Source organism: Leptodactylus fuscus, chromosome 6 (genome assembly GCF_031893055.1).
Source record: "Leptodactylus fuscus isolate aLepFus1 chromosome 6, aLepFus1.hap2, whole genome shotgun sequence".
NCBI classification, from domain to species: Eukaryota; Metazoa; Chordata; class Amphibia; order Anura; family Leptodactylidae; genus Leptodactylus; species Leptodactylus fuscus.
In genome coordinates, this window is record NC_134270.1 from 91,730,946 (window position 1) to 91,755,986 (window position 25,041).

The following is a 25,041-nucleotide window of genomic DNA, read 5'->3' on the forward strand; positions in this document are numbered from 1 at the left end:
ACCAATAGTGCAAGTTCCACCACTTAAAAAGATGAGAGGCGTCTGTAATTTACATAATAGGTAGACCTCAACTATGAGAGACAAAATGAGAAAACAAATCCAGAAAATCACATTGTCTGATTTTGTACAAATTTATTTGCAAATTATGGTGGAAAATAAGTATTTGGTCAGTAACAAAATTTCATCTCAATACTTTGTTATATATCCTTTGTTGGCAATGACAGAGGTCAAACGTTTTCTGTAAGTCTTCACAAGGTTGGCACACACTGTTGTTGGTATGTTGGCCCATTCCTCCATGCAGATCTCCTCTAGAGCAGTGATGTTTTGGGGCTGTCGCTTGGCAACACGGACTTTCAATTCCCTCCAAAGGTTTTCTATAGGGTTGAGATCTGGAGACTGGCTAGGCCACTCCAGGACCTTGAAATGCTTCTTACAAAGCCACTCCTTCGTTGCCCTGGCGGTGTGCTTTGGATCATTGTCATGTTGAAAGACCCAGCCACGTTTCATCTTCAATGCCCTTGCTGATGGAAGGAGGTTTGCACTCAAAATCTCACGATACACGATTCATTCTTTCATGTACCCGGATCAGTCGTCCTGGCCCCTTTGCAGAGAAACAGCCCCAAAGCATGATGTTTCCACCCCCATGCTTTACAGTAGGTATGGTGTTTGATGGATTCAACTCAGTATTCTTTTTCCTCCAAACATGTAAAGTGGTGTTTCTACCAAACCGTTCCAGTTTGGTTTCATCAGACCATAGGACATTCTCCCAATACTCTTCTGGATCATCCAAATGCTCTCTAGCAAACTTCAGAGGGGCCCGGACATGTACTGGCTTAAGCAGTGGGACACGTCTGGCACTGCAGGATCTGAGTCCCTGGCGGCGTAGTGTGTTACTGATGGTAGGCTTTGTTACATTGGTCCCAGCTCTCTGCAGTTCATTCACTAGGTCCCCCCGCGTTGTTCTGGGATTTTTGCTCACCGTTCTTGTGATCATTTTGACCCCACGGGGTGAGATTTTGCGTGGAGCCCCAGAGCGAGGGAGATTATCAGTGGTCTTGTATGTCTTCCATTTTTTAATTATTGGTCCCACAGTTGATTTCTTCAATCCAAGCTGGTTGCCTATTGCAGATTCAGTCTTCCCAGCCTGGTGCAGGGCTACAATTTTGTTTCTGGTGTCCTTTGACAGCTCTTTGGTCTTCAGCATAGTGGAGTTTGGAGTCTGACTGTTTGAGGGTGTGCATAGGTGTCTTTTTATAGTGATAAGTTTAAACAGGTGCCATTACTACAGGTAATGAGTGGAGGAAAGAGGAGACTCTTAAAGAAGAAGTTACAGGTCTGTGAGAGCCAGAAATCTTGATTGCTTGTAGGTGACCAAATACTTATTTTCCACCATAATTTGCAAATAAATTCTTACAAAATCAGACAATGTGATTTTCTGGATTTGTTTTCTCATTTTGTCTCTCATAGTTGAGGTCTACCTATGATGTAAATTACAGACGCCTCATCTTTTTAAGTGGTGGAACTTGCACTATTGGTGACTGACTAAATACTTTTTTGCCCCACTGTAAGTCTCCGTACGCCTGTGTAGGCACACACTTTCCCTAATCCCCTGACCCCATTTTTAAAAGGGGCATTTCATGAATGCACTGTAAGAAGTTACTAGAGATGCCCAATTTCCTCAACAAAAAAGCAAAGTGACAAGCCTTGTGTAAAAGCCTTCAAAATAAGTACTAACACCTGATAAATCTTGTATATGTTCTATGAAACTTAAAGATGTTGAACTTGCCAGACATTCCAATAGAATATTAATAAATCATAGCTCATTAATTGTTATTGTACATTTCTGACATTGCTTTGCAGCCCATCTAATCCGGAACATCTGCTAGGCTTTAGAACCACTGTCTATTATACGCTTATTATTGTGTTCGCTAGCAGAAAAATGCCCCCTTAGAATTTATTTGAAGGACTTGTGTGGGTACACTTATCTATACTTGAGAGAGGTAAGGGTAGGTTCACAGAACCATTATAATACGTTGGTATGACCAATCATATAATGAGAGCAGACAGAACCCCCCCTTATCTGGTGTCCATCTGCATTCTCTCTGATGTTAAAAAAAAAAAACCATGTTGGAAGCTATGTTTTTTTTTTTTTACTTTTCTGACAGAAGAAAAAAATCTGCATCCAAACCTTTCTTGCATTACAAAGGTAAATAAAACAGGACAGAAGAAAGTGTCAATCATGTTGTTTGTATTATAGTCAATGGGGGTTATTTATTATCTGCCCCTTTTTTTGGTCATTTTTTCAGGTGTGCCTTTTTTTTTAGACTAGCTTTACTGTGGTGTCTATTTATGATGTAGACACACCTTTTTAAAGGGATTCTATCATTACAATCCATTTTTTCAGGCCTACCACGTCAGAATAGCCAACTGCGCAGATGCGGCAGCCATTTTCTTGTGGTTTCTTACACAATTGTCCGTTGGGCCACAGGAAAATGGTCGCTGCACATGCAGAGACCGCGCTTTCGGTTGAAGACTCAGAGAAGAGGTGGTCACGAGAAGAAGATGGAGGGACGCATCCAGTGCTGTTGAAATGCAGGTGGACTGCTCCAAGTGCTGTCTGGAGACTCATTTACATATGGAGAAAACCGTTAATATCACCGGCATGGCGGTGTGGAGAAGACATCTAAAGGTAGGGTAAGAATATCCTTTCTTAAGGCTAATGATAGAATCCCTTTAATGCTGTCTGACCTGACACTGCCCATGTACTGAAGTGCATTTGTGCCTTTTTCCCATTTTTCAAAAGGCGCATGTCATAAACACAGCATGAAAATGAACTCCATTTTGACCACGCCCCCTTTTAACAACAAAAAGCAGAAGTTGCAAGGCCATCTGGAACAAGGCACAAATGCTTCAGAAATAAAGCAAATGTGCAGATAATACAATATTCTCCTCCCAAACTATCTTGGCAGAGAATGCCACATTACATACCTCAATTTCATTGTCTACGACAGGGGTTGGGTCATTGATTCGTTTAGACCTTCCTCGTAACTTAACGTCAGATCCTCTTTGTTGCCGGTCAGTTTCAGAATCTTTCACTGGTGTGGAGGGACCACTGTGATTGTTGTAATCTCCTGCAGAGAAGTAACTGGACTGTGTAAATTCAGTTCCTAGTGTAATTTATTATCTGCCCCTTTTCAAGCCATATTTTTCACAAGTGCGACGTTTTTTTTTTTTAAGACTAGTTTTACTGTGGTGTTTATTTATGATGTAGGTGCACATGCCTGTTAGATGTTGTGCATGTGTTAGTTAGGTTCTTAGGCCTGGTTCACATCTGCGTCAATAATCCGCATGGGGGCCCCCCGAACGGACTACTGAAGGCATTGGCACGTGGTGTGCAGTGAAAATACAATGTGTAATGGGGTCTATTCCCACAGAGTAAACGCGCTCATTTTGGCAAAATACACGTGTAAAAATAAGACTTCTATTGACTTCAATGAGATTTTACATGTGTACTTTGACGTGTATTGTTTGACGTGTTTTTTTATACGTGTAAAAAAATGTCATTGAAGTCAATGGGAGTCTTATTTTTACACGTGTATTTTTTACACGTGTATTTTGCCAAAATGAGTGCACGTTTACGCCGTGTGAATTGACCCTAAGGCTGCTTTCACATGGAGTAACGCTCCACTCATTCTGACACGTAAACATGTGTCAGAGTGAGCACAGTAAAAAAGAATCCGATTGACTCCAATGGGTTCGGTCTTACGTGTGCTACCCATTGAACTCAATGGGAGGCTTTTTTACCTATTGCTTTCAATGTAATACGCACGTATCACATTGAAAGCAATAGGTAAAAAAGCCTCCCACTGAGTTCAATGGGTAGCACACGTAAGACCGAACCCATTGAAGTCAATGGGATTCTGTTTTACTGTGCTCACTCTGACAGGTGTTTACGTGTTAGAATGAGCGGAGCGTTACTCCATGTGAAAGCACCCTAAAACCCCTTTCCCACAGAGTAACGTGCCGCTCATTTAGACACGTATACACGTGTCAGAGCGAGGTGCTTCAAAACAGATCCCATTGACTTCAATGGGTGCCGGTCTTACGCGCGCTACACATTGAAATCAATGGTTTATAAAGCCTCCCATTGATTTCAATGTGTAGCGCGCGTAAGCTGGCACCCATTGAAATCAATGGGATCTGTTTTGAGGCGCCTTGCTCTGACACGTGTATACGTGTCTAAATGAGCGGCGCGTTACTCCGTGGGAACGGAGCCTTTGGCAGCAAAACATCTAGGAAAAAAGGCATAAATGCAGAACCGGGCAGAAAAAGACCTAAAAAAGGCACAATTTCACACCAAAAAAGGCAAGTAGCTTATAACAATCCAACCAATAAAAAAAATATCAAAATAATGTAATGAAATCAAGTAGCTTTTATTGAAATACTACAAGATCCACACAATAATAGTGAGACATACTACATACGAGGATAGAATATGAGTAAATGACTTGCTAATACATGACTACACAGTGAGCAGCAGTATATCACAATGAACTGAAAATAGAGCATATAACCAATATTTTGATGGTCTCTTGTAATGGTCATGTTCTATTTTTACCTGTTTTCACAGATATCTCAATACACTCAAATGTAGATTTTTGACGTCCGTTTTGGACCATGTAGGCTTACCCATATCCTTTAACCTTTTATATTGTGTGTCTCTTTTTATTATATGTAATTTGATTATTTCAATATGCTATGTGTTTTTATGGCAGCACGAATAGAGATTACAGAGACTGAAGGTATAATGGAAAGATTTGCACCTGATTTACTCACCTGACAGAGGCTCTGAGTTCTGGCTGGAGATGTTTTGAGATGTTTCCTGAAGTGTGTAGGTGGTAGTGGAGATGCTTGGACTGATGTTGTTGCTGGGGACATATGGGGAGTTATAGGATGTGCTGTAGTACTGTGCGTACTGTCCTTGACTAAAGCCCGGATATGATGAATATTCCTTAAATAGAAAAACAGATTTTTACATAATACAGCCCAGGCACATAGAGTACATATAACTCAATATAAAATAACACAATATTGAATATTATAATATAATTCGCAATTATAGATTGTTTTACCTGATCAGTTTTTTGCCATTATCTGTCTGTTCAGATGCTACTTCCAAACTTAAAATAAGAGGGGGTTTTTTAGGCCAGGACTACGCTGCAACTTTTTGTAGTACAACGCATTAGGGGTTATTTATTTTGTGGATATTTATTAAATAGGTGCAGTTTCTTGGTAAATTGTGAGGACGTTATCTATTTTAGGTGTGCCTTTTTATGGCCATATATATGTTAAGTTTTTTTTTCTAAAAAGGCGCACGTGTAAAATAAATTCTATGCAAAATGTACCATATAGAATCATTAATTCAATGCTGTGTGACTTGACTGCCTTTTCCATGTCACCCATGTACTGAAGTGCAATTGCACTTTTTCATGAAGACACATTTATTAATAAGGTGAGAAAAGAAACTCTACTTTGGCCACCATACCTTTCCAGACCAAAAAGCAAAAGGGAAGGGAAAAAAAACATCTGGAAGAAAAGGCTCAAATGCATCATATATAAAGCATAGAGAGCAAAGACGTGCACAAAATTTACGCCAAATAACAGCGGCAGTCACTTGATAAATGTGCTCCAGTGATTTTAATTATTGAGCCGCAACTGCAGTCTAAGTTGAGGCATTGATTTGTAAGCAATCTTATGGGCTGCAGCTGTCACTCTATCATCAAATCAGTCATGCTACAATTTTTGCAACTACAGCAAATCACAGCTGTCAATTATTTCTACGGAAATGCTGGCCGTTTCCATACAGGTATAACGGAAGTAGAAACACTGCAGAGGAAAACTCTGCAGACTTTCTGTGAAAACTCTGGGGGGTAAAAACGGTGATTGGTTTTTGCAGTTTTAGGGAGCCTTCACATGAAGTAAACGCGCATGTATTTTTTGCAAAATACACGTGTAAAAATAAGACTCCCATTGACTTCAATGATATTTTTTACACGTGTAAAAATACGCCTGTAAAATGTCATTGAAGTCAATGGGAGTCTTATATTTACACATGTATTTTTACACGTGTATTTTGCAAAAATACGCGCACGTTTACTCCGTGTGAAGGCTTCCTTAAAGCACGTTATCCCCTATCAACAGATACGCTGCAGATTGGTAGGGATCTGACTGTTAGGACCCCAACGATCATAAGAACAGGGGAGTTTTGCACCACAGTCTCAATTGAGCTCAGTGCGCCTGTCTGTCCACTGTTTCATACAAACAGAAAGAAAGCCCTTGACCATAATTATTGGGGGTCCCAGCAGCCAGACCCCCACTGATGATCATTTTATAGCCTATCCTAAACTAAATAAATCTGTCACGTAGTACATAAAAACATATATAATGGTGGGTGGAGGACCTTATTAAACGTATGGGATGTGGGACAGGAGTTATTTGTAAAAGTTTGTGAGGTGTCGTAGAGGGCTCAGTAAATGTATGTGAAGCAATGGAAGAGGCTCACTAAATGTATGTGGGGGCTACAGTAAATGTAGCTGGATTATCTTTTTAATGAGCTGGAATATTTGGATCCTCTCACTAAAAAGAGTTGGGTCTTTTGTCTCTCAAACAGCTCCTTGTAAATTACTGTCTATGAAAAGAATGTGAAACCCCCAGCACGTGTGCCAAGAGACACCCAAGGAATATTACTCTGGTATGGCAGCCCAAGTCCCTGAGGGGGGGGGGGGGGGTGTCACTTAGCCAAACTCGCCCAGCAGTTTCATTCAGACCAAACACGGCCGAAACAAAACTGTGATTACTCTTCCTATCCCTGAGTATAATAAGTGGAGACTCAGGAGGGGTAATAAAAAAAAAAACCCCAAAAAACAATGGTACTAACTTCTGCCCTCCGGAGTGACACTCTTTTCTCTTCAGCGCTTCTGCCTGATGCCAGAGACTACCGATAGGGCCTTAAGGGTTACGTCAGTGTCATGACGCATAATGATGCCAACATAACCTCTGAGACCTAATAAGCAATTGCTGACGTCAGGCAGAAGAGCCAAAGAGAACAGTGAGTGACACTGGAGTCCAGGGAAGGTGAGTAGCATTGTTTTTTATGCATGATCACCTTCCCTGGGCCTCCACTTATTATACTCTAGGGGTCCGACCAGCTATAATTGCATCCATATACATAGTATGTCAGCACCCTAGGATGCTGCCATACGGTGCTCCTGGGCACATACATTTACCACTAATTGGGGGTTATACATGTAATTTTATTGCTTTTAATGAGAAAGTACAGCTGCTTTCTGGAAAATAGCAGTAAGCACATGCATCTCATGGCAGCATTTCTGTACCATGGTTTGTGGTATATGACGTTAGCATAGGAGTTGTCAGCTTTACAATTATTCTGAGTACCTCATCTTTGATTTTTTTATTTAAATCGGCACGCCATCCAATAAAGGTTGCCTTACCCTGGTCTATGATGTGTAGACACTCACATACCCCCAACCGCTCCTCCTTTTAACATAATGGTATGGTTCCTGGCTTCTGTCATCCACAGAACTACAGGACATCATAATATTAGGCTATAAGTAGACTAAGTGACCCGTTTAGCCATTAAGAAGGTGAGGTTAAGTGTGCAGTTGGATTCTAGTCTGGAGACAACGCCCGTCATTCATATCAAAGAGATGGCTTATTCGAGATCGGTACATCACTACTAGTAACAAGAAACGCAGTGTGTGAAAGCGGAGCTGTGGCACAGTAGATGATGGAGATGCTATGGCTCAGTATCATGACTCCTAGTGAAACAGCTTAAATTTCGCCAGGGGGCATACTCATAGCTATTGCATCGGTCAGTGCTTGGGCCCCCAGAAGATCCAGTCTATTGGTGGTCCAGTCTGACATGGTATAGTAAAGTCAGCCCCCGTAGCACAGGTAATTACATGTGAAAAAGGGAGAGGAGGGAGATCCAGTTTAAACAAATGCATGTTGGAAGTAAGGGAAATTACAGCCCTTGGACAACTCCTTTAAAGGAGCTCTATCAGCAAAATTATGCTGATAGAGCCCCACATATGCGTGAATAGCATTTAAGGCTATTCAGGTACCGCTAAAGTTATATTAAACTACCCCCTCGTTTTAAAATAATACCCTAAAAAAAGAATATCTTGTACTTATCTATTGTGCACGGTGGGCGTTTATTCAGGGTCTGACGTCATCTTCAGCCACGCCTCCTCTTCCGGCGATGTCCTCGGGTTCCGTCTTCCTCGGGCGCTCGCGAACTGCCATTGATAAAAAATGGTGCAGGTGTATGTGCAGTAGTAGTATGCTACTGCGCATGCACCCGCCCCATTTTTTATCAATGGCAGTTTGCGAGTACCGGAGGAAGACGGGACCAAAGGACATCGCTGGAAAAGGAGGTGTGGCTGAAGATGACGTTGGACCCCGAATGCCTGCGCACCGTGCACGATAGATAAGTACAACATATTCTTTTTTGGGGTTTTATTTTAAAATGGGGGGAGGAGTTTAATATAACTTTAGCGGTGCCTAAATAGCCTTTTATTTTGCTGATAGAGCCCCTTTAAACTATGAATTGATGCAAACTACTGTGGATGTTTATATTAGGCCTATGGCACTAAGCGTCCAGGACAATACTCCTCCAAAGGAGCGTCTGTTGGTCCTTTCTGTTTTGATGAATATAGAGTAGGTCATATACTGCTCCATGTCATCGGAACAGAACATATGAGAAGACCCCATAGAGGAAAGTACATCTAGGAATGCATTCAGAGGACAATCGCACGTGTATCATCTGAATGCATTTTGCTGCAAATTTGACCCCACAGTAAACAGCACAATTGGTTGTGTGCATGGGACCTTAAGATAGTGACTATTGTGAGTGCCTCACCTGATGTAGACCACTGAAGGTGCTGGCGTTAGTCAAACCGTTGGCTCCCTGATAGAGTCCTGAAGCACCTGGATGAAAACACAATCCTACATGATTCACTGTAGCCTCACAAAAAAGTGCATTAAAACCTCTTATCAGTAGTGTTGAGCAAGTAGTATTCGATCAAATACTTCGCCAGCATAGGAATGTGTGTAATCCGCCGAACACCAAGGGGTTAAAGGGATCCAATCACTCACACAATTTTTTCTAGGCAACACGTCAGAATAGTCTTAAGAAAGGCTATTCGTCTGCTACCTTTTATTGTCTTCTCCGCGCGACCATTCGCCTACAATCCCGGTTTTTATTTATTTATGCAAATTAGCTCTCGCAGCACTGGGGGCGGGCCCCAGCGCTCAATCAGCACTGGGGGCGTCCCCAATGCTGCAAGAGAACTCTCTCCAGCACCGCCTCCATCTTCGTCAGCAGCGTCCTCTTCATCCTCTTCTTCTGACGGTGGCTTGTAACTTCTAGGCCTCGGACAGAGCAGACTGCGCATGCCCACAGGCCACGAGAAAATGGCTGCTTATAATACTGTGCAAGTGGCCATTTTCTCATGGCCTGTGAGCATGCAGAGTCTGCTCTGCGTGAGGCCTAGAAGTTACAAGCCACTGCCGGAAGAAGAGGATGAAGAGGACGCTGCTGACGAAGATGGAGGTGGCGCTGAAGAGAGTTCTCTTGCAGCATTGGGGACGCCCATAGTGCTGCAAGAGAGCTAATTTACATACCGATAAAAACCGGGATTATAGGCGAACGGCAGCGCGGAGAAGATGACGAAAGGTAGGAGACGAATAGCCTTTCTTAAGGCTATTCCGATGTGGTACCTAGAAAAAAATAGTGTGTGAATGATAGGATCCCTTTAAACGCTTCGAATATTCGACACGTTTAACCCCTTGGTGTTTGGCCGATTACACGCATTCCTATGCCGGCGAGGTATTCGATTGAATACTACTCGATCAACATTAATCATCAGTGTGTCTTGTACATAAATCTAATTCAAATCAAATCTCAGGCATTTATAACCATAAAATTCTATGTATGTTATGTTACTCTTATAGTTTCACAAACTATTTATCTGTACAGGGAGGGGTTGTGGAATTCTCCAGCATACTGCAAGATATTGGTCACACATACAAGGGAGGATTTGCCATTTTTGGAGCCACAAGCAAAGATACAGTCCTATGAAAAAGTTTGGGCACCCCTATTAATCTTAATCATTTTTAGTTCTAAATATTTTGGTATTTGCAACAGCCATTTCAGTTTGATATATCTAATAACTGATGGACACAGTAATATTTCAGGATTGAAATGAGGTTTATTGTACTAACAGAAAATGTGCAATATGCATTAAACCAAAATTTGACCGGTGCAAAAGTATGGGCACCTCAACAGAAAAGTGACATTAATATTTAGTAGATCCTCCTTTTGCAAAGATAACAGCCTCTAGTCGCTTCCTGTAGCTTTTAATCAGTTCCTGGATCCTGGATAAAGGTATTTTGGACAAACAATTCAAGTTCAGTTAAGTTAGATGGTCGCCGAGCATGGACAGCCCGCTTCAAATCATCCCACAGATGTTCAATGATATTCAGGTCTGGGGACTGGGATGGCCATTCCAGAACATTGTAATTGTTCCTCTGCATGAATGCCTGAGGATTTGGAGCGGTGTTTTGGATCATTGTCTTGCTGAAATATCCATCCCCGGCGTAACTTCAACTTCGTCACTGATTCTTGAACATTATTCTCAAGAATCTGCTGATACTGAGTGGAATCCATGCGACTCTCAACTTTAACAAGATTCCCGATGCCGGCATTGGCCACACAGCCCCAAAACATGATGGAACCTCCACCAAATTTTACAGTGGGTAGCATGTGTTTTTCTTGGAATGCTGTTTCTTTTTGGACGCCATGCATAACGCTTTTTTTATAACCAAACAACTCAATTTTTGTTTCCAAAATGAAGCTGCCTTGTCCAAATGTGCTTTTTCATACCTCAGGCAACTCTATTTGTGGCGTACGTGCAGAAACGGCTTCTTTCTCATCACTCTCCCATACAGCTTCTATTTGTGCAAAGTGCGCTGTATAGTTGACCGATGCACAGTGACACCATCTGCAGCAAGATGATGCTGCAGCTCTTTGGAGGTGGTCTGTGGATTGTCCTTGACTGTTCTCACCATTCTTCTTCTCTGCCTTTCTGATATTTTTCTTGGCCTGCCACTTCTGGGCTTAACAAGAACTGTCCCTGTGGTCTTCCATTTCCTTACTATGTTCCTCACAGTGGAAACTGACAGGTTAAATCTCTGAGACAACTTTTTGTATCCTTCCCCTGAACAACTATGTTGAACAATCTTTATTTTCAGATCATTTGAGAGTTGTTTTGAGTAGCCCATGATGCCACTCTTCAGAGGAGATTCAAATAGGAGATCAACTTGCAATTGGCCACCTTAAATACCTTTTCTTATGATTGGATACATCTGGCTATGAAGTTCAAAGCTCACTGAGGTTACAAAACCAATTTTGTGCTTCAGTAAGTCAGTAAAAAGTAGTTAGGGGAATTCAAATCAATAAAATGATAAGGGTGCCCATACTTTTGCACCGGTCAAATTTTGGTTTAATGCATATTGCACATTTTCTGTTAGTACAATAAACCTCATTTCAATCCTGAAATATTACTGTGTCCATCAGTTATTAGATACATCAAACTGAAATGGCTGTTGCAAACACCAAAATATTTAGAACAAAAAATGATTAAGATTAATAGGGGTGCCCAAACTTTTTCATAGGACTGTATGTATGGACTGCCTTAGAACGTGACATGGATGCAACTGTCAGCAGGTTTTTCACTCCACTCAATCTTGCACTCACCCTTCACTCAGGCTGCAAACAGAGTATAAATCACACCCCAACATGGTCCACGCACACCAAATACACGTTGCCACCACTACTGAATTGGGTCTAGGTTCAGTAGAACACACTTTTTTTAAAAGGTAATGGGTTCATAGAGCTTACACAACGTACCATTAAACTTAATGATTTAGTACCCTGGGGTCAGTGCTGATGTGTATATATAAAAAGAGAAAAACAACATGATAAACAGTTTTTAAAATGAGAAAAGAAAACCTGGTAACTTAGAGTTCTTTTGTTTCATGGAGCTCAAAGGATCTCTCAGATGGGATGGCTAAAACCCAGATTGTTGCTGCTCCACAAAGGTGTGACAAAGTTCCAAGGCAGTCGCATTTTTTTGTAAGTTGAAGCTTCTGGCTTGTGCTTAGCCATGTCCCTCTCCTTCCCCTTTTCCCATCTGGGAAAGCCGGAAAATTAACTGCCCCATCTCCATCTGGCAAAGCTGCGTACCTTCAAGGACTTTGAAGTCAGAATAAAAATTCCTGTTACAACCCCCCTCCTCTCTTATGCTTGATTGACTTGATAGTGACAGTGAGTTTTAAAGCAAAAAACCTCGCTTGTCCAGGGTAATAAAAAATGTGTAGACATATGGTCACATGGAGAGAACAATCTCACCTCTGACCCTTTCCAGACATTATTTATAACACATTCCAATGTAATACACTGATTACACATGCATAAACAATATATTCACTAATAATATATATAAACAATATAATTCAGTAAGGCTATATACACAAGTGGGCTTCCTTCATCACAATACGTTTGGCGGCCCTCTTATCAAAAGTTATAGACCCTCTTCACATGCCATGTCCTTACGTGTTCAGTATTTAGATGTAATGTGCGGCATTCCGTGGAGCAGGACAGGTGGGCTCAAGGAGGACCAAGCAGTGGTGCAGGTTTTGTAAGTATAATATCGCTTATTAGATGTTGCCTCTTAGCCTAATCCTATACAACACCTATATCACACTTACAACTTCATAGTTCTATCATCCTCATCTGAAGCTGAGCCCAATGGGAATTTATCATCTGCCACTTTTTTTGGTTCTTTTTTTTTTTCAGATTAGTTTTACTGTAGTGTATGTGATGTAGGCACACCTCCTTGTTAAATGTGCACGTGTTAGTTTAGGGGACGTTCACACTTGCGCCTGCTTTCCGCCCAGGGGTTTTTGTCCTAATCCTTGGAGAAACTGGATAGGGGATGGCTTCTCGGCGGTCAATTTTAAAACCCATTAATTTTAATGGGTTTTCAAAGCAAACCGCCAGTGTCCGTATGCAGCCTCTCCACGGGGAAACCGTTTTTTTTTTGCACGGATACAAAGTCGGACATTCAGGACTTTGTGTCCGTCCGAAAAAAAGTGGTTTCCCCCCTGCATACGGACACTGGCGGTTTGCATTAAAAAACCATTAAAATGAATGGGTTCTAAAACTGACCGCCGAGAAGCCATCCCCTATCCAGTTTCTCCAGGGATTAGTAAGGAAACTCCTGGCCAGACAGCAGACGCTAGTGTGAGTGTCCCCTTAGATGCACCTTTATAAGTTATGTGCACTCTGCCCCTTTTTTTTTTTTTAAATTGTCCCTTTTTAATGCTGCCTGACATGATGCGCTTTTTTTACACTTTTAAAAAAAGATGCAAGTCAAAAATCCAGCTTCCTTTTACTGACAAAAAGCAAAAGTGGCAAGGGCAGCAAAGCATCTGGAAAAAAAGGTGTAAATGCAGCATAAATAATGTACAGGTCAGAAAAAGACAAAAGAAGGTGCAATTTACGCCAAATAAAGGTGCAAGTAGCTTAAGAAATGAGCCTCGAATGTTTAAGATTCTCCTAGGCATAACCCTATACACTAAAGGGAGGAGAAGGGATACTGAAGCAGAGATTTATATGTGCACCACAGCAGCTGTGGAGCAGACCGACTCTGCACTGGTGAGCTGCAGATAATCTCTGAATGTGTAAAAAGATGAGGTGTCTGATGCTTTAGCGTGCATTTACTTCCTATTTTTTAGAGTAATAACTTGTGATCCCAGCTCCGAGAGATGATCCTCCTTAGTGGACTTGCGTCTTCTCCTAAGATCTTGAATGTTTTCATTTGAGATTCCAGATTAGCTGGGGAATGAACAGCTGTACAAATGCTGGCAGCCAAGGGCGATCTCTCAGGGACAGAGCTTACTAGCAGTCATGTTACTGCTACCCCTTGTAGCCTCAGTAAGCAGAGAGAAATGCAGGAGAGGATGCCTGTTACCCGGCACAATGAGTCCTATAAAAGAACTATTGTCCCCCCGGCTAGTGATAATGTGCTTCTCTATGGTTTTGTGATGCTGGCAGGAACTGCATCGCTCTGGGCAATTAACAGTATTTGTGCTTGGCAAGAGAAATTAGCACTATATTCAGCTATAAATCCATCATTCAGTGCCGGCATTGCTCAGATTTATGTACTTCATAGGTATATGTAGTAAATTTCAGAAAAAAATAAAAAAATATTACCCAGAATGCCAGCACATAGCTGTGACAAGGATATATACAGGTAATCAATCTTGATACAGTGGCTGGTTGTCTATAGCAATAGATGAAATATTTGATACTTAGCTGAGAGCTATGATACTGTCCTGCATAGTAATGTCACAGAGCAGAATAATACCTCTGCTCAGTAGCTTGCTATCAGGTTACTATACATGAGATTTCTGCTCTTCCACTCAACAAAATGTGTGTGAAACACATTAGAAATGCTGCATCAGTTATAGAAATTTTGATTAATAAATGAAAGAAACAGAAATTGTAGTCCTTGCCCCTGTGACGATGACAGTGGCCCCCAGAGATCAGCACTGAGGACATTTTGTCAGGATCCTGTGTGATTCTGGTAGCCTCCTTAGTGTTAATAACAGATAAGAGCAGGTCTGATCCTCTGTATAATGTGAGGAGGAGAGCAAACAACTTAGTCTCAAGGCTACACCCAACACACCGCTCCATACCTGTCCTTCCTTATGTCTCAACATGTAGAACATGTTACTGTCTGCACTGGATACTAGTGCTTGTGGCAAAATAAGGGTTAATCACACATTGAGTATATACAATATTACTACATTACATGCATTTATTTCTCTCTTACTTGTATAGCACCAACATATTCCATAGCGCTTTACATTGTCAGTGTCACTGTCCCATATAGGGTTCACAATCTAAATACCCTATCAGTATATCTTTGAAGTGTGGGCGGAAACTGAACTACCTGGAGGAAATCCACACAAACAGAGAAAACCTACAAATTCTTTACAGATGTTGTCCCTGGTTGGATTAGACCCTAGTACCAAGTCAACAACGCTAACCACTGAAGCCACCCATACTGTCCATTCACTAAGTGTATATAGAATGCTAGAACTCTGCCAAGTACATATGGTACAAGAACTCTAGAACTTTATACAGTGGGCACTTTACAAATATATAGAGTAATGAAACTCTAGGAGTATATCTTTTCAACAGCTTACAATAAGTCATCAATTGAAGACTAGCCCCAGAACCCCCGCCAATCATTTGCTCAAGGCTTTGGGTGACACTGGCTTCTTCACTATTTACCAAGCAAAACATATAACTTTGTACTGTGGCTATGCTTGATATTGCAGTTCTTTATCTTGAATGAGACTGAGCTGCAAACAGGCCATGTGACCGATATACAGTTGATCTGCAGGTGTTGGAGAGTGGGGGCGGAGAGCAGAGTGTGCGAAGATGCTTCAGAATTTCATTTTTATTATAACCCCCACCATTTTTCTAGTGTGAGTTAGGATAAGGCCCCACGAGGCATCCCATAGTAAAAAAAAAAAAAAAAAAAAAAGCGCTGCGGGAAAATTTACGGCTGTTTCCACTGCAGACTTTCTGTTACATTTATAGCTATGGGGAAACCGCAGCATTTCCGTAGCTATAATTGACATGCAGCGATTTCCAAATCTGAAAAAGTTTTGGAAATCACTGTGTCCACACCATGGTTTTTACTGCAAAGTGGGCGTGGGATTCGCTAGAATGCCTTCCACTTTGCCCTGACTGTAAAACGCTGCGATTTTTCCCGTAGCGGAAAGCAAATCACGGTGTTTACGTCCCGTGGGGCTCTGACCTTATACAGGAAATTCCATTTTGGCCCATGGGTGTGTGCCTGATTTATTGAGAGTCTGGAACCTCTTGATAATACTGACACACCTAGTGTCAGTTGGGGCCTTTATTAAGACTAGTGTATGAAACGCCAGTCCTAATATATCTGCTCCATTGTATGTAAGATAGTGATGCTCTTCATGCATATATGTTACCTGCACAAGAATATAATATATACTCAGTATCATACAGGACTTATAAAGGACAATAAATCTGATATACTTGATAATGATGATACAATGTATTTGGAAACAATACACAGACTATTATGCTTTGTGTAGTGAAATGATTATGTCCAGAGTATCTCCAGCAGAAGGCAAGCATCAGGGAGAAAAACATTGATGTATTATTTCTAGAAAGAATAAGAAGGAGGAAACCAAACTAGTGACGTCCTTACAGCAGAGAGGGATCATGTGCTCCATTATTTGTGAAGCATTAATTGTCCCGTAAGACGTGTGATTTGACCCCTTACAAATGAGGCCTCCATATACCCGCAGGACTTTCTCTGGGGCTTAGAATTCAGCTATGCCGCCATAATCTTAGACTAAATCTAATGGAAACCATATGTGCTGTAAAAAGACAGAAAAAAAGAGACTTATTTTATGGAGAGTTTGGTTTTATGAAGCAAACCTGGAGAGACTTTTTTTTCTTTATGGTTGCTCAGTGAATTCATATTACTATATATAATATAGTAGCAGGACCGATGTTGATTGTTACATGTCAGGCCACGTCCTCCCATAAATATCCCCCATAACATCGGTCTTTCCGGATACCCAGTACATATCCGGACTAATCAATCATTTAATATTTATTTATATTGTATTGGTTTAGTAGTCTCTATGTATTGATAGAAGCAGAAGGTTGATAGGATAAAAACACCACATGCCCATCTAGTCTTTTATATTATTACCATTTTATATTAGGATAGATATGTGTTTATCCCAGGACATTTACTAAAGATTTCCCAACCACATCTGCAACTCTTTCAGTACAATAATATTTCCTGACATTTCGTCTGATCTTCTCCCCAACTAATTTATAATCTGTCACAGATATATCTGGGATCCATAAGTATCCTTTTATTGCATTCCTATTATATCTGGTTGTACAGTCCTATAGCTATCCTCTTATAGCACCTTTCTCTAATTGTGAAGCAAACACATCTTACTGGTATTGATACATGGTGAGACATTCATGTGATATTTTTTGCACCTAGGTAAAGCTCAAACACATCTTTGGCAGGTACCGCCTGTGTTATACAGTAGGCACCCGCTGCTAAAAGCCGCTATCAGTGCAACCACCGATCATGGCGGTTAACCTTTTAGAAGCCTAGGGCAAGGCACCTAAACAGCTGCAGCGCATAGGCATTGCTATATTGGACCCGATCGCCTGGAACGTCATGATAAACAGAATATACACGTGTCACTTTTACTGTACAGTGAATGCTGTAAAAATGAGGTTTGTAAGAAAATTGAACAATTTAATTTTTTCCAGCTTCCCAGCACAGCATGTGGAAAATGAAATGGTACCACAATGAAGTACAATATATCCAGCAAAAAATAAGCTCTCTGAACTGAAAAATAAAAAAGTTATAGATTTGTTATAGATTTTATAAAGTGGAGAAAATCAGAAAATGGGCAGATTATTATTGTTTGGGACAGATAGCCATCACAGTTATCTGCAACCATTATATCATGCAGGGAGACTGAAGTGTATGCAGCCACGGTATAATACACATTGTGTGCGCTTTATGAGCAGCATTATGTATCTGCATCTTCAGTGCTGAACACTAAACTTCTCAGGGGAGAATCCCGCGCCACAGATGAGCAGAGGATCTGGTCATCCTAACAGTAAACCAAGTCAGATGTCGACTGTGTTTTCTTTGAGAAATTTGTAGAAACTGGCACGCTATGAATTACCACACATTGCATTTCTTTAACACACAACTTGGTTTCACTGGATCAGATCTGCAGCCACCATGGCTGTTTTGCATTAATGTAAGGTCACAGGTTAAATACAGCAGAAGCAAAGGAATTTTTCCTTCAGCTTCATTTATTCAGCATGCCTTATTGAGGGCTCAGCCACAACAGGGGCACTCACAGGAACTTGCAGGTTAAGTAACTTGCTGAGACCCGTAAAGTAAGTGTCAGGGGCTGATTTTAAGAGGAGATGTCAATTCTCTGGCTGAGGAGGTGAATCGCTGATAGCTCAGCCATATTAGGATGCAAAGTATGAACATTTTACTGTTCCTGCATTAGGAAGGTGAAGATGACTATTGACACAAAGGTCTGACCCAAAATGATCAAATATTTGGCTTCAATCAGAGTTTTGCTTCCCAAGGCTACAGATCAGCTGACTTTCAGAGGATTTCCCTTCTTTTGTCTTAATAACAGTCTATTACATCATGTCATTCAGTCACATCTGGAGCCACAGTCACAATTCCGTTGGTTTCCCCTGGACACATTCATCCATACTCTGCAGTCTTGTAATTAAACAAATGAGCTGAAAGTTGTGAAACCACATGGCTTAGATTTAATAATGGTCATGTACACTTCTATGATGTAACGTGTTCTGACCAAAGGAAACCATTACTATTATTCTAGCTCTAGATGTTACTGGATTATGACTTGAATTCAGGAAATATATACTGTAAATTAACATTATACACAAAATATATATAGAATTATCTATAATATCTAAAATATAGATAGAGTTAAAGCATATCTTTTTTTTTTCCAGATCCACTATAAGTGTAAAACGCAGTTGAAGCTAATGATACTGCAACTGGTATTAAAGCTGGTGTCACAGACACCCAGAGATACAAATAACTGGGAATTCTGGAATATTAAGCACTTGCTCTAGTTTGTGCTCCAGAGGACACCTGGTTCCTAAAGGCTGCTTTTATTTGAAATATATAATTTAGAAATCCACAATATCCATGCGCAGGATCATACTATGAAAAAGATGCACCCACCCCCCATCATGCTCACTTGAGTTCTCTAGATGTAGTCTCTGAGATTTTCCTGTATGAAGTTAAATAGGTTACATATGTTTTAAAATTCTTAACATGCACAAGACCATCCGAACTTAAAACCTTTGGAGCTAAATTTACGCTTATCCCCACCAAGCCACAGGGAAAAATATTGTATTGATTAAATGAAAGTCTCAGCGCTCCATAGCATCCCTAGTAAAAGGTAGACTGTGACCCTATTGAGACTCTGTTGAGATGGGCTTCGCTCTACTGTCAATGAACTCCCCACCCTCCAAGAGGACTCCTGACTTTCCAGCATCTCTCAGAGTGGCAAAATTATGAAACATACAAATCTTCTGTCTTCACTATACTGTACTGCCTATAAGGAAGCAGTGACTCTCAGTAATTGTAAGCCCTAAGACGTCCTCCTTTGTCAAGTTTTCAAAATTTTCTTAAGACATTCATAGTCTTTCTGGGTGATTTCCAATTTCCCATCATTACAGCTCTAGAGATTATCACCGAGCTTTTCTAAAATCTTGTCAAATCAAATCTTAAATCTTGGTAAATATAATCTAAAAAGGTATTGATAGCAATATATCCTTGTATAACTAAGCCTCTTAGGGCTCTAGAAAACCTTCAGGGCACCACTGATTTATTGTAGTGGTCACTTGTCAACATGGTATCACTACAGCCTCATAAAGACTGATGGGAAGAAATAAAGCAGGTAATGCCTTGTTTGTTATTTTACACCCTTTAAAGGCCTTTAAGGTAAAGTTATCCCAGCCACTCACATTTACCACAAACTACAATATGCACTTTTGTTTACTGCTGTTGAAGGGTTAATTCCAAGAAGAAATTAGTGATCATTCTAGTTAAATTAACATTCTCTAAGAGCCACCACAAAGCATTTGCAACAAGGCTGAGGGGCATAGCTTTCTAAATGGCCCCAAATTACTCTGTCAACTGAAAGCATGAACTTGTAAGTGCAGAGCCCTGTGGCAGCTCACATTCCCAGCCTAATTACCATTTATTCTGCTCTTTGCTTCTATAGCTGGAAATTTACAGAAACTTACAGCCTACCTGTCATGTCAGGTGACTTGTGAGGGTAAGCTTCTCTATGTGGGTATGAGGAATAACAGTATTTCTGGCAATTATATGACTTGTATCCTGCAGTTTTAGCAGTTATCCCCTCTACAGGCTTTGTCTGTAGTTTTCTGAGCTCTAAGCTATTGGGTAGAGACTAGCTCTCATACAGCACACACAGTAAGTAGAGAGGAATCTGCTCCCTAACTTTCTCTTACTAAGGACTCCTTCACTTCACAGAATTCTACAGCCCTGTCCTAACAGACAGCACACAACCCCAAAGGTTTTTTAAAAATCTATTCACATGACCATTGTTTTAACAGTCCATGTAAACAATCCAGGAAACAATAGAACATGCTATTTCACATTTTAGACACTATGTGGGATCTTTGAAAACAGATTTCTCTCTTTTGCACAATAGGAAAAATGTGCACAGCGCTATCATGTGAATGATGCCTTACTCAGAAACAGTTCCTGGATCTTGCAGAATAATATATAGAGACAAACTAACATTAGTTACTTTGGCTGTGATATAAAGTTTTTACTTTTCGAGAACATAAGACTTGTATTTCTCCTTCTGTTTCCCTCCTGCTCACTTTTCTTCCCCACCCCCCTCTAGTGATTTCCATAGACAAAATTTTTCTTTTTTATTCAATTCACGCATTATATCAACATTATTACAGATGGAAAAGTTATAGCATGAAAACGCAAGGGTAAAACTACATATGTTCTGAATCGGCTGTTAGAATACTTTATATGACTTCTATGTCATTAATAGATTTTTTCGGTCTAATGCAGTAGTGGCATACTATCACTATATATCCATAAATAATTATAATACAGAAGAGTCCATATAATTTACTAAGTCCTAATAGGAAGCGCAAAAGTTTAATGGTTACTGTACAAGAGTTGTATGAAAACACCATGATGGTTACAACCTCTCACAGCCTAACAAATGTTGCCCATGTAGCCCACGGTTGAAGGCATTTTACCTAAACCACACCCTTACATCCCCAATAACGTTGGTCAGTCTTCTGCCAATGTATCCCATCTGCATTATGGGATCACTTTTATATTCAGCACCTGTCAGGTTCTGATAATCACAGATTAATAAAACATTGCTATATTTGAATGTGTTAATCTATGTATTTGGGTTATATGATATATGAAATATTCTGCTATATCCATTACAGCAGCACCGCTCCCATATGCATGTATGCATTTTACTCTGGCCAGTAAATGGATGGCATGTGAAACATTCTTATAAGAGACTGGTGAACTACGGGGAAGGGGGGAGGGGTGTTTTCTTTCAAAATAGTTTTTGTCTCCACTTAAAAACTTCAGTCTCCATCAGGGGTTAAGAGTCAAATGCTGAGAACCCCTGTGGGATTCAGATATATATAAATATGTCAGGGGCTTTCAGCTGTTGATGGCTGTCACTCTAGAGGGGGCTCATCCCTGCAGCCGGAAAAGGAAAATAAGGCCAAATGTGTTGTAAAGCTTGATTTATGGAAAGAAACAAGAAAGAGAAAATGATTATTTCATTTCTTGTCACCAGAGGGAACATATTTCTCCTGATAGCAAAGGGCGAAGCCTAGCAGCATTATAACGTGGGAAAGACACAACATTTTTTTGTTACCGCATACCGTGAAAGTGAATTCTCACCTTCAACCTGCTTAAAAGGACACAGCATCTAAAAATAAGCATAAACTGTACAGTCTGCAGGCTAAGAGCAAAAAAGTTCTCATCGATAGGCATATGGCAGATGATGAATATGAATATATTATATATATATATATATATATATATATATATATATATATATATATGATTTCATTCCGTTTCGAAATTGGGGGCAGAAGTCTAACTGGAACATTTTGGGCCCCAATGCATCTGTAACAGGACCCACAATTACTGTGTGCTATCTATAATACTGGTGTTTTCTTATATTGTAGAGAAGCCAACGGCCTCCCTCAGGCTTGGTAGTGATTGCGACCTCTGCACCCCCTATAACTACAGCCCTGAGTGGGGTGCTTATTACTGCTTATTTCTCATTCACAATGCAATTTATCACAGACTGTCAGTGAGGGAAAAATAAAAAAAATAAAGCCACTATAGAATAAGCCCAAAGCAAATTCACATGCTGGAGTACAATGGCAAAAATGCAGTGTAAAATGTTCCTACAGTTAAACCAGCCCATTTTTAATGACAAAGTAGCAAAGCCTTGTGTAAAAGCCTTCAAAAGGTTAAGGCCCCATGTAACGGGTTGTAGCCAAAAACGCAGCAACAAAACCCGCAGAAGAAAAACATGGCAGTTTTTCCTGCAGCACTTGTCACAGAAGGTCTGCGGAGCTTTCCTCTATAGACTTTCTGCTTCTATCATACCTATACGGAAAGCACAAGCATTTGCATAGGTATAAGTGACATGCTGCGATTTGTAAAAAATCACAGTATTTCCACTGCAGATTATTTTCTTCAATGTGTGGATGGGATAAACTAAGATCTCATCCACTTTGCAGTTAATGTAAATGGGAGCAAAAATATAAACACAAAAACATAAGAAAAAGGGCAGATTTAAGAAGAAAATAAGAGCAAGACACTTGGTAAATGTCCCACAGTTTGTGTTCGGAAGAACTGACTAGACTTAATGGGGAAATGTATCAATACCTGTACACCAATTTTATGGAGTAGAGAGATGATATTGTGGCGCACACCTGGTGGTGCAGGGATGCTTCCGCCTGCCATATTCATTATAACTCACAACAATTTTTAAGCAAGAGGTAAGGGAAATTTAAGCCAGTTCCTATCTAGCGGAGATTTATATTTTGGCGCTAGGATGTTTGACTGATTTTATGTAGAGGCCAGACCCTCTTCATAAATCACTTGTTCCCTGTGAAGGTGCCTTTATTAAGAGTGACCCTTTTTAAGACTGGTGTAGGATTCTAAACATTCCATAAAGACAGTGGAATGCATTGCTAAAATACTATGCCTATACTGTGCCATTAACCATTCAACCATAGCCAAATCCTGCAGATACTAGCCAAAGCAACATCAATGCAAGCACAAACTTGGGGTCATTGGGGTAGATTCACTAATACTGTCTAAAAATTAGGCAGTGCAATCTTAGACTAGATAGTGTTAAAATAAAATGTGTCAGACTTATCAAAGTGTCTTATGCTATTTGGTTATCTGTCATATTTTCAGACTGTCTGGTTTAGCTTTATACCTCCTATTAGTTGGCTTAGTTTTGGTGCATTTTTGGCAGAGCATTGCAAATTATAACACACCCCTTTCCATGATGCTATGCCCATCTGCCATATAAGTCATAAAAGTGACTAAAACGCTTAACAAATGCGGCACAAAGCCTATTAGACAGGTTTTTCTACCCAACTTACACCAGAAGTCTGGTTTATTTTGCTTGATAAATCTCTCACATTAACTTAGAATTACAATTAATACAAATACTGTAACTGCAGACCCCCCAAAACAAACTGCATTTCACAGAACAATCCCTCACATCAATTATCTCTCTCCCCAAGTGTGAAGTTGTTGTACTTGAAATGTTATAAATGAAAACACTACAATTCATTGGCTTCCACCTGACCTTCCAATGGAAACCTAAAGGTTTTAATTTTCTTTAGTTAAAGCTATATATTATGGCCGGCTGGGCACATACCATGCATCTGATATGTGTACGGCACCTGTCCTGGGGATGGGGTGCTGAAACTGGAGCTATAGCTGAGAAACCCGCTCTGTCCAGGAGAGTGGCTTAAACTGTCTTCTGTTTTGATATCTAAAAAAGAAAGGACAGAAATAAACATGAATGGTGTATATGGAATAGACACTTATAACACCAAAATATTAACTGGAAGATGCAGCACCATGGGGCAGTAAGTAAATAACACAACCCAAGTGCATCTCTGCAGGGAAATACTCTACTGGGATATCTTCACAAATATCCCTGCTCTAAGCCACAAGAAGTCAATAACACAACCTTCAGCTATTGACCATCTTGTAGCATATAAATATGGAAAGAGGAGCGCAGCAGATTTCTTGTAAACTGATATACATGGTCCACTAGTTACAAAATCCCTTAAAGTACAGACTATGTTGTGTGAGCTGTTGTGGATAAACTACTTCCACCTGGACTATATACTGTACCTATTGAGCAAAAAGAACGTACCAGGATAAAGGGGTTATCTAAATCCCCCCCCCCAAAAAAAAAAAAATTATATATATATATATATATATTAACACTAACTAGTTTATTAGTCCTCCATAGCAGCATTAGCAGCCTGGGCATCAACATTGCTGGTCCTTGTTGATGCCTTCTTTTCACATTCCATTTCGGTTATAAATGGCATGTGACTAAATGGCTTCAGTAATGTATATGTCAATTGTATACAAGTCACCGTGATGGCCAGAAGGGGTGTGGACACTGGAAAGGAGGATCTCTAAATGGGGAAATTAGCTGTTGTTGTGCAAAATATGCAATATTTATCACAGTGGCTGTGGCTGGATAATAAATTCAATCTAAATTTATTCCCTCTAAGTAAGAGTTAGTTCACATGTGTCTGGTAATCTGTTCAGGGAGTCCTCATGGGGATCCCCCGAAACGGAATACCAACTGCACTGGCAAGCAGTGTGCAGTGAAAGCGCACGGACCCCACAGACCATAATGGGGTCGTGTGCTCTCTGTACGGAGTCAGCAAGGAACATGCGAACAGAAAAGTGATCTACTTTCATGTCCGCATGATTCGTGCAGGCAGCACGCGGAAAGCACACGGGAGAGGCTCATGTGGACTCCCCAAACGGATTACCAAATGCAGATGTGAACCAAGGGTGAGTTGGCTTACTTTGTGCAAGAACTTTGAGCCTAAACTTTAGCGCAAATTCTTGAATTTTAAGCCATGACCCTTTCTGGAAAGACACACCCTTTCAAATTAAAAAGAACCTTTTATCACCTTCACCAGCT

At 40.5% G+C, this 25,041-nt stretch overlaps 1 protein-coding gene across 1 annotated transcript in view; it reads right to left on the reverse strand.

Annotated features, from left to right (window-relative positions):
- The window catches only part of EYA2 (EYA transcriptional coactivator and phosphatase 2), a 176,503-nt gene that overhangs the window by 69,794 nt on the left and 81,668 nt on the right, over positions 1-25,041 (reverse strand). The window contains exons 5-8 of the mRNA XM_075276795.1: positions 23,743-23,859; positions 8,942-9,009; positions 4,837-5,011; positions 2,989-3,131 (exon numbers count right to left, since the gene is read on the reverse strand). Of these exons, the coding sequence (XP_075132896.1) occupies positions 2,989-3,131; positions 4,837-5,011; positions 8,942-9,009; positions 23,743-23,859 (503 nt within the window). The remainder of the gene's footprint in view (positions 1-2,988; positions 3,132-4,836; positions 5,012-8,941; positions 9,010-23,742; positions 23,860-25,041) is intronic.